Raw genomic sequence first — 9,998 nt, forward strand, 5'->3', positions numbered from 1 at the left:
GCAGCAGGGCTGGACTGATTTGTTTAGCTTCGGGTGCTTGTACAGGTCATTTATTGTCCACAAACTGGCTTTTTGCCAGTCGACACAGGAGAGAACCTTGCCCAGTCCCATTCGTTCACTCATTTTTATTTCTAACCCATATTTATTTGGACAAACAGGGTTTTCTAGATAGGTGAACAAGGCTGAAGGCTTGTAGGAAAACCTCACACAGGACCTAAGGGGTCTAGGAAGAAGGACCGTAGCCCTGTTCAGTTATTAACATTAGACTGTACATACGGGACAAACACGCTACATGTGATCCTCCTAAGATGTGATATTACAATTTCTTCTGAAACGTGCACACATTCCAGCTTCAGAACGTGATTCCATATTAATCTGGCACCCGGTATGCTTGTACCATGCAGAAAATCCAAATGTTGCCTCTTCCAAAAGAAATGGCAATTGCACACATTGAGAGTTTCCCAAGTAATGCTTTTGTTCTGTACATCTTTGAGAAATGTAACATCTGAAAAAGGATTGTTAGTGAAGGGGTGGGCAGGTGTGGGTTTACTAAAAGATGAGGGCAGTAAACCATCAATGTGGAATGACAGAGAGGCCAGGGGAAGAAAATTAATTTGAGATAGCCTGGAAGGGGAGGGGCCGTGGCTCAGTGGTAGAGCATCTGCTTGGCATGCAGAAGGTCCCAGGTTCAATCCCCGGCATCTCCAGTTAAAGGGACTAGGCAAGTAGACGATGGGAAAGACCTCTGCCAGAGACCCGCTGCCGGTCTGACTAGACAATACTGACTTTGATGGACCCAGGGTCTGATTCAGTATAAGGCAACTTCATGTGTTCATGTGAAGACTGTAGCATACATTGACTTCCCAACCATCAAAGTACAAATTGTGACATTCATTTAGAACACCTTGTCTGTTTCTGGTTGCTGTGAGCTGGAAAAAAAAGCATAGAAGATAGCAAGTGATTAATGTGTCAGAGCGCCTTCTCTATGAGGAAAGGCTAAGGAGTCTGGGGCTTTTCAGTTTAGAAAAAAGACAACTAAGGGGAAGGATAAGGATAGACTTCATAGAATTATACACGAGGGGGGCTAGAGAGAGCATATTGAGATTATAATCATCAGTGTAGCATTAAAATATGGAGGTGTTCTTGGCAGCTGCAGGCATTCATGAACTACTCGTCTTGAGACTCACAACCAATTTTAAAAGCAGCCCAAGATCTTCCTGTTTTAATAGAAAACGAGTGGTTTAGATAAGAGTGTTTCATTTCTTGGATACATTTGTTTGCTGTTTGAAGCAAACTTGAAGCCTTGCCAACAGCATGGAGTCCATGTTCAAACAAACAATAGTAGTCTAAATAAGACACAAAAAGGCCCTGCTGAACTCGATATGCCTGCTCAGCTTCAACTCAAAGTGTGATGTACCTAACATCATCTAAGACCATCTTTTTCAAGGCACAATTCCAAGTGCTGGTTCCCAAAGGGCTTGGGGCTGGGTAGGATCTGAAGGGCCTGCTCCTCTTGCACTATCCATCCCACCAGTTACCTGCCACCCAAGCCATGGTCAGGGGTGAGGTTCCTTTTTACTTGTATCCACTTCCCCACACTATTTCCTCTTCCTGACAGTGCCCATATTTCTGCCATTTTCTTCTACTCACTAACCAGCATGGTGTGGTGGTTAAGAGCTGTGGACTCTAATCTGGAGAACCAAGTTTGATTCCCCACTCCTCCACAAGCGCAGCAGATGCTAATCTGGTGAACCGTGTTGGTTTCCCCACTCCTGCACATGAAGCCAGCTGGGTGACCTTGGGCTAGTCACAACTCTTTAGAGCTCTCTCAGCCTCATCTACTTCACAGGGTGTCTGTTGTGGGGAGGGGCAGGGAAAGAGATTGTAAGCAGGTTTGATTCTTCCTTATGTGGTAAAGAAAGTCAGCATATAAAAACTAACTCTTCTTCTTTTTACCTAGGGCTTTTCTCAGGTTTGTGTCTTTTCTGTTCATGGCTTCAATCTCTTGCTTTAATCACCACAGATGGGGCCATGTCACAAATTAGATATTTTGATGTAGAATGGTACAGCGAACACAAGGCATTTCATTACATGTAAGAATGGTACAACTAACTACTGCCATTACAAACATATTCAAATCACTCCATCCAGCATCAGTTTCAGTGAACACCCATCTGGAGACCATCTAGGAAATGTGAGGTGGTTTACTTACGAGTATCTGTTGTAGCAGCATGACTGCTATCTTCCTACATAGGATTCTGTCACAATCAGCCAATGTTTCGGGGGGGGGGGGCTACATTCAGGGTTGTCTCCCTTTCAGTAAATACATTATTTTTAATAGAAAAGAGCAAAAGTCTAGTAGCACCTCAAAGACTAACAAAAAAAATTATAATAACTGAGTATGACTAAATTTTCTATGGGACAAACTGACTTCTTCCCAGAGACAGACTCATCATCTTTTAAGCCACAGCTCTGAACTATTCCCTTTCCCACTACACTAGTACCAAGTACCAAGCAAGCACTAAATGTTAACCAGTCTCCATCTGTACCTGTGCAAATTCCTCCTGCATGTATCAACCAGCTGCAGACAATTAGAACTAGTCTGACCATCAGTGCCACCAGTTATTCCTCCAAATAGGAAGCAGCCCAATCTCCAGCTCATCAGAGTATGGATGGACTTGTTGGGTTGCATCCATCCTAAACAGGCGATACCCAGCAATTCCATGTTCCTGCCTCAGACTACCCCAAAGAACAGCATTTCACAGAGGTCAGTGGGCCAGCGGGAGGGAGAAGGCCAGAAAATTCCTTTCCATTGATGGAAAATTTAGTCTGGATCCAACCCATTGTTTCTAGTTGCTGGTTTGCACTCAGGGCGGTCTGTAATCAAAATAAAGTTCATTACAAGTGCATTTCATATTTAACTTTTATTTACAGACATATCCAGTAGATATTGGTTGCTCCTTTTCTTCCAAATGAAAGGAAAGCTGTTTGCAGGATAATTTCCACTGCCAATCTGGGAAAAAAAAATATATGTCAGGGAAACAGACACAATCCTTTTATATGCACAACATCAAACCGTGCCATTTTAAATCTTGCAATTTGATCTAGGAGAGTCATTATTTACAAAGGGCCTAAAATTGCCAGGCACTATACAAATTTGGAAATAAGACCACACTTGGCAGCAGGCTTACATCCTAAGTATAAAATGAGACATTAGGAAGGAGGACAACTCAAATAGAAGGCAGATAAGTAAGGAAAAGCCAAAGAAAAGATACAAGTCTTAATAAGGTTCTTGAACGTAGAAACAGGAGGGAGAATTAAATCATACAAAAATGGGCCTTCCAGCTGTAAGGAACTACAAGGGAATGGATATGTAGGTGGTAAACGGAGGATAATATTTGGTTTTTGCTGAAAGGACCAAAGAGGAGCACATACAAAAAGAAGAGACCTGGAAGAGCAAGGGATGGCAACACAAGATACAAGAAGATTAACATGAAAACAAGATATTGGCAAAGGATGTCCAAAAGCATTTTGTTACAGACCATGTCATAACATTGCCACTAAAGAATATGAAACAAGATCTCTGAGGAAACCAGTCAGTTTTGGTTATTACATACTGAAAAAGCCATGACAAAGAATTGGAACATCTATGGAATATCTGGTTACATAAACATTTCTAACCTGTCCAGTAGTTTGGAGTGATAGGACTGGATCCAATGAGACAACATCCCAAAGGAGCTCATGGAAACAAACAGATCTTCCCTGCCTTCCCCTGACTCTAAAAGCAAAACCAAAAGAAATATTCCCCTTACTCTAACCACTTACCCCTAACTTCCCCTTACTCTGCTGAGTTTGAGCAAAATAAAGGCCAAATTCAGACTACTAAAAACAATACCTAATAATTACCTGTTTACTTCTTCAACAGCTGATGTCTTACTACAAGAAAGGGAAAAGCAAACCCACTTCCAAAGAAGACTGACATCATTGCCAATAATCGCCATTTATTTTCCACCGAAAAAGGAAGGTTCTGGAGGAACAAGAATTTTGAAGTTATCTGTTACAGCTGTTATTAGACAAATTTTTTAAAAAAGGTAAAGGTCCCCTGTGCAAACACAGGGTCATTCCTGACCCATGGGGTGACATCACATCCCGACGTTTACTAGGCAGACTTTGTTTACGGGGTGGTTTGCCAGTGCCTTCCCCAGTCATCTTCCCTTTACCCCCAGCGAGCTGGGTACTCATTTTACCAACCTCGGAAGGATGGAAGGCTGAGTCAGCCTTGAGCCGGCTACCTGAAACCGACTTCCGTTGGGATCAAACTCAGGTCGTGAGCAGAGCTTGGACTGCAGCTTACCACTGCACCACAGGACAAATTAGTCTGCCAAATTAGTCTAGACAAATTCAAATGAAAGAAATGAAACTTGAATGCATATTTTTGGTTGGATTCTGTCTAAAATTCCATGCACAAAAGGTGAAGGGACATTTCCCCCATTCCCCCCACCACACGGATGTCTGATTCCCGCACAAGCTATTTCTGGGTGTCGCCTCACTCTCCAGAAGGAGGATGTCAGGAGACATTTCAGACTGCAGCAGGAGGCAGGGGAGCCTCCTTCCATACATGCAGACAGTAGGCAATATCCAAGCTGTTAAATGTGGAAGTCCTATTTCTTGTCATTATACAGCGGCTTTATGCCCCCAAACATTTTAAAATAATCTCAGACTTTGTGCACAAACACTTAAGTATTTGAAACACTTGTGGTTCAGATTTATTGGGCAGCCTCTACAGCATGAAGACACAAGTAGTGACTGATCCTGGGTGAGAATACGGCCTTGATCTAAAAGATACTGCAAAACTTGTTGGAGACTTGTTTTCTAATTACAGATTCATAAAGTGAAAAAGGTACATCAGAAAGCGTTTACAGTATCATCATTATTCATACTGTTATGTTCTCATCATTTGTACCATTAGAAGCTAAGATGCCAAGGAATGGGAAGTTGTACTGAGCAATGTACAAACACACAAAACTTCCTTACACTTAATCGGACCACGGCTCCATTAAAGTCAGTCAATATTGTGTATTCTGTCTTGAAGCAGCAATCCAGGTCATATACTCCTTTTAACTGGAGATGCTGGGGATTGAACCTGGGACCTTCTACTTGCAAAGCAGATGCTCTGCCACTGAGCCACAGCTCCTCCCCTAAATACATCTGTTCTGAAACAGGGGTGTGTTCTCAAGAGCTACAGCTAGGCTCCAGAGACCTGCATCATTGGTTCAATCCACGCACCCAGTAAATCTTTGTGTTTCTCCAATTATAGCACTGTCTCTTATATCACAAAGCAATCTGGTTATGAAACGGAGTGTGTGTTTTGAAACGTACACGCGTGCGTGTGTGTCAGTGTCAAAAACAGGGCAGGAGGTCCATTTTATTCACCGGCTAGCCTGATCTCGTCAGATCTCAGAAGCTAAGCAGGGTCAGCCCTGCTTAGTATTTGGATGGGAGACCACCAAGGAATACCAGGGTTGCTGTGCAGAGGAAGGCACTGGCAAACCACCTATTAGTCTCTTGCCTTGAAAACCCCAAAAAGGGGTCGCCATAAGTCGGCTGTGACTAGGCGACACTTCTCTCTCACACACACACATCCTTTCAATAGTTCTGTAGCCCCTAGTGACTGGAGAAAATTATGTAAATGTGTTTTGTTATGTCTGTTTTTATTTTAAAAATGATTTTTCCCTTTTATTCTTTATTATTAATATGATATTATTGCTTATCAAAATATATTAAATAAGGGGAAAGTATAACATTAAAATAATGACTTATAAGGATTAGAAAATATTAATACAAAGGAGATACCAGATATTTGTAGGGAGGGAGGAAGTCGGTGGGGAAGTCAATTATAATTAATTATATTTAATACTGAAGACATGCACCTAATAATTTTTGTTAATTTTTTTTACCGAGTCAAAGATTGGTATATAGGATGTATTGTCAAATGAGATGTATAGTAATTATTGAAAAATAATTATATATATATAAAATAGTTCTGTAGCCCCTAGACCACAAGCTGCATTGCAACGCTATAGCGCCATACGTTAAAACCTCCACTTTATTCCTGCGGCTATACTGTGGTTAGCTGAGGCGCTTAGGAATAAGGCCAGTCTTAGTCCCTTAATACATCCCTTATTACCGTGATTACACAGCCAGGCCCCACCACTGACTCTCACCCATCAAATTTTTTTACACAGGTCACCCCCTCCCTCCCTCGAGCCCTATGTGCATAAAATGTAGGATGCAGATGTGTGTGTGTAAAGTGCCGTCAAGTCGCAGCTGACTTATCGCGACCCCTTTTTGGGGTTTTCATGGCAAGAGACTAACAGAGGTGGTTTGCCAGTGCCTTCCTCTGCACAGCAACCCTGGTCTTCCTTGGTGGTCTCCCATCCAAAGACTAACCAGGGCTGACCCTGCTTAGCTTCTGAGATCTGACGAGATCAGGCTAGCGGGCTCACAAAGATGGTAGGCTCCGCAGACAAGGCCCAACCTACGCAGAGAGATCTCCGGCGGGGCTCCTGCCGCCGGACACCAGATTCCCCAGTCCAGACGTCAATTGTGCCTGCTTTGTTTAGGACGTGTGCAGGCTATTTCACGTGCCGGCAGGCCCCCGGCACTCAGAACCCGGCTGCAGCCCAAACAAGCTCAACAAAAAAAAAGCCTTCTCGCTGTACACAGCCCAAGAACCAAGCTCTCTTCTTGTTCTTCAAAAGCTTGCCACTTGGGAGCTTTTTTGTTTCTCATTTCTTACCGTCCTGGGCGAAAGGGAGAGGTGCGACAGAACACTGTGACAGCACCCCAGAGGTCTCCCGGTAATAATGGGCTTCCAGGCTGCCAGGGAAGGAATTTCTGCCTAGCTACAAGCCTGCTCTGTGCACTGGGTCACCGGGCTAGGAGTCCTGGAGTGTCAGGGTGAACGATCAACAATGACAAGAGAAACGGGATGAAACTGCAACTGCCCTGAGTGGCCTTTCTGTCTGCCGTGCAATCAGAGATGCATAACCTGTTAGTGTATCGCCATAACTCGAATTTGGATAAATCCCTCTTCCCCAGTATAATCGGGACTCAAGAGACTTCTGCCCATTAGGGCCTCTGAGTCAGCAGCTGCAAATAAACTGTTTTCTTGATAACGACCTTGGGTCTCCCTCTCCCCCGCGAACCCTTGTTTTACTGCAACAGCAGTAAACGCAAGGGAGGGTTTGGCCTTGGATTCGCCGCTCTCTAGATGCACATTTCCCCCCATCTCAATTCCCCAAACTCTGCATGGGGGGCTTACGGTTGAATTCTGAGAATTTGGGGGGGGGGGGAGAATGTGCATCTAGAGAGCGGCCGTGCGTTGGGAAAACGAGGCCCCACTGGCCCGCGACACGGCCTGCACGGCCCCGGAAGCAACCGCTTCAGTATGCGCCGTGTTGTTCACGGGGACCGGGGGGGGGGGAATACAATTTTTTCCTCTCCTCCTCTTCCTCCTCTTCCATACCTTTCCCGGGCCCTCTTCATAATGCGCGCGGCGCGCGGCCGAGGTGGCGAACCGGCGGACGGCGACACCCAACATGTCCCGGCGAGCACGAACGTCACGCTGAGACGAAGCCTTCCGCACGACCTTCAGCGAAGGAGGCAACCGCCCAGCCCCGCGAGATGAGGCGAGAAACGATGGTGGCCGAAGGCACGTGGCCGAGCGGGCGTCATGGGAGTTGTAGTTTCTGGCTGCGTTGCTAAGCCGGAATGGCGGGGATAGGTCAAGCTTGAGAAGCAGCGGCTGAATGAGCCGCTTGGTGCTCATGCTGCTCTGTAGGTAGTTCTGGGAGAACGGAGGAGCCCGGATGTAAGCCGTTTTTAGATTGTTAACTATATATCACTTGCATGTAAAGTATTTTACCGTGTTTCAGAGATCTTCTATGGCCCATAAACACTGGGAGTACTGTTGCCAACTCCAGGTTAGGAAATTCCTGGAGATTTGGAGGTGAAGCAATGGGTGGGAGGAGAGTAGGGTTACCTGCTCTGGGTTGGGAAATACCTGGAGTTTTTTTTTTTTTTTTGGAGGGGGGTGCAGCCTGAGGAGGGCGAGGTTGGAGAAAGGGATATAATGTCAGAGAGATCACCTCCCAAAGTGGCCATGTTGTCCAGGTTAACTGATCTCTGTCACCTGCAGATCAGCTGTAATCCTGGGGTATTTCCAGGTGGTGGCTGGAGATACTCCAGGATTACAGCTGATCTGCAGGTGACAGAGATCGGTTAACCTGGACAACACGGCCACTTTGGCCTCTAGGTTGGCAACCCTAGAGGAGAGATATCTCACCGGGGTATATCATGCCATAGAGTCCACCCTCCAAAGCAGCCTTTTTGTCCAGGTAAACTGATCTCTGAAGCCTAGAGATCACTTGTAATTGCAAGTGATGCCCTCCCCCTGAAGGTTGGCAAATCTGGCTGGGAGTGGATTGGGGGCAGGGGTAGATGTGGGGGAGACACAGCCTTGGAAAAGGGAGGCCGCACTTGACTCACTAGCCCAGGTCAACACCTGTCCTGACCCTTGCCCAGACAGGGGGGGCCACGTCTCCCGTCAGTAGGGTTGCCAGGTCCCTCTTCACCCCTAGTGGGAGATTTTTGGGGGAGGAGCCTGAGGAGAGCAGGGTTTAAGAGGGGAGGGACTTCACTTGGGAAATATTAAGGGATATGCTTTGATCTAATTCCAATTGTTTGAAGTAACTAAGATCCCAAAGTTAAAGATTAGATTTTAAGATAATGATAAATGTAGGTTATTATAATGAATTAGACTTTAATCACAAAGAGAGAAATAAAGATATTAAATGGATAGAGGAGGGGAGAGGGGAAGTTAATTATAAATTTTTTTTTAGGGATAAGATAGAAATTGTTCGTATTATATACTATGATTGGAATGATACAATTGAATGTGAATAAGTTTGAAAAATAATAATAATTTTTTTTAAAAAAAGAGGGGAGGGACTTCAATGCATAGAGTCCAATTGCCAAAGCCGCCATTTCCTCCAGGTGAACTGATCTCTATCGGCTGGAGATCCTACAAGCCACTCCTACAAGCTCTCCAGCTAGTGCCTGGAGGTTGGCAACCCTTCCCATCAGGCTAGGTGAGGTTGGGAAGGGCGACCCCTTCCTGTCCCTTACCAGGAGGAGCCCTGATCTTCCGGGAGAGGAGAGGCCTGGTGGGGTGGCCCTGTCCCTCTTCGGGGTTAGGCAGGCCTGTCCCTTGCTGTAGCATGGGATAGGCAACCCTGTCCTCTCCCTTGCTGGAAAAGTTGAGTCCAGGTGGTTTGGCCCATTCCTTTACCTCACCATAATGAGGTTTCTTAGCTGCTGAAAAGAACTTTAACTTCTGTCAAAAAAAAAAGAGAGAAGAAAAAAAAAGGAAAATGGCCCCATAGACTTCAACGGGGCTAAGACACCAAAAAAAGCCCCTGCAGGAAGGAGTGTTCCCAGGGCAAAAGGGGTTAGGAATCTGCCTAAAGGCAGCTCTGCCCCCAGGTATGCCCCGGGAACACCTCCCAGGACTCTGGCGTGGGGACGTGTGCCACTGGAACACTGCCAGCAGTGGAGCGGTGGAGTCTGATCTGGAGAACCGGGTTCGATTCTCTGCTCCTCCACATGAGCGGCGGAGGCTAATCTGGTGAACTAGATTTGTTTCCCCACTCCTACAAACGAAGCCAGCTGGGTGACCTTGGGCTAGTCTCACTCTCTCAGCCTCACCTACCTCACAGGGTTATTGTGGGGAGGAGAAGGGAAGGTGATTGTAAGCCGGTTTGAGTCTCCCTTAACTGGCAGAGAAAGTCGGCATATAAAAACCAACCCTTTTTCTTCTGCCAAGAGGCAGCGCCTGAGCCTCTAGCCGCAGCGTGGCGTCCCAGCACCAACGTGGGTGCCACCCCTGATGGCGTAAGTGCTCCTTATCATGAATTAAATGGGTACATACACCAGCA

The 9,998-nt window shown here is 45.7% G+C and overlaps 1 protein-coding gene and 1 non-coding gene across 2 annotated transcripts; both read right to left on the bottom strand.

Annotated features, from left to right (window-relative positions):
* Window positions 1–3,902: 3,902 nt before the first annotated feature.
* LOC130476805 (cytochrome c oxidase subunit 7C, mitochondrial) lies at window positions 3,903–7,615 on the bottom strand. The gene is made up of 2 exons (XM_056848805.1): window positions 7,529–7,615; window positions 3,903–4,027 (listed from the first exon to the last, which is right to left on the bottom strand). Exons 1-2 carry the CDS (start codon window positions 7,601–7,603, stop codon window positions 3,911–3,913), a joined length of 192 nt encoding a protein of 63 aa, XP_056704783.1. The 5' UTR covers window positions 7,604–7,615; the 3' UTR covers window positions 3,903–3,910.
* Window positions 4,902–4,963, bottom strand: LOC130477227 (small nucleolar RNA Z39). Its single transcript, XR_008933314.1, has one exon. It is a non-coding gene; the product is annotated as a small nucleolar RNA Z39 (small nucleolar RNA).
* Window positions 7,616–9,998: the final 2,383 nt, after the last annotated feature.

This window comes from Euleptes europaea, chromosome 4 (genome assembly GCF_029931775.1).
Source record: "Euleptes europaea isolate rEulEur1 chromosome 4, rEulEur1.hap1, whole genome shotgun sequence".
NCBI classification, from domain to species: Eukaryota; Metazoa; Chordata; class Lepidosauria; order Squamata; family Sphaerodactylidae; genus Euleptes; species Euleptes europaea.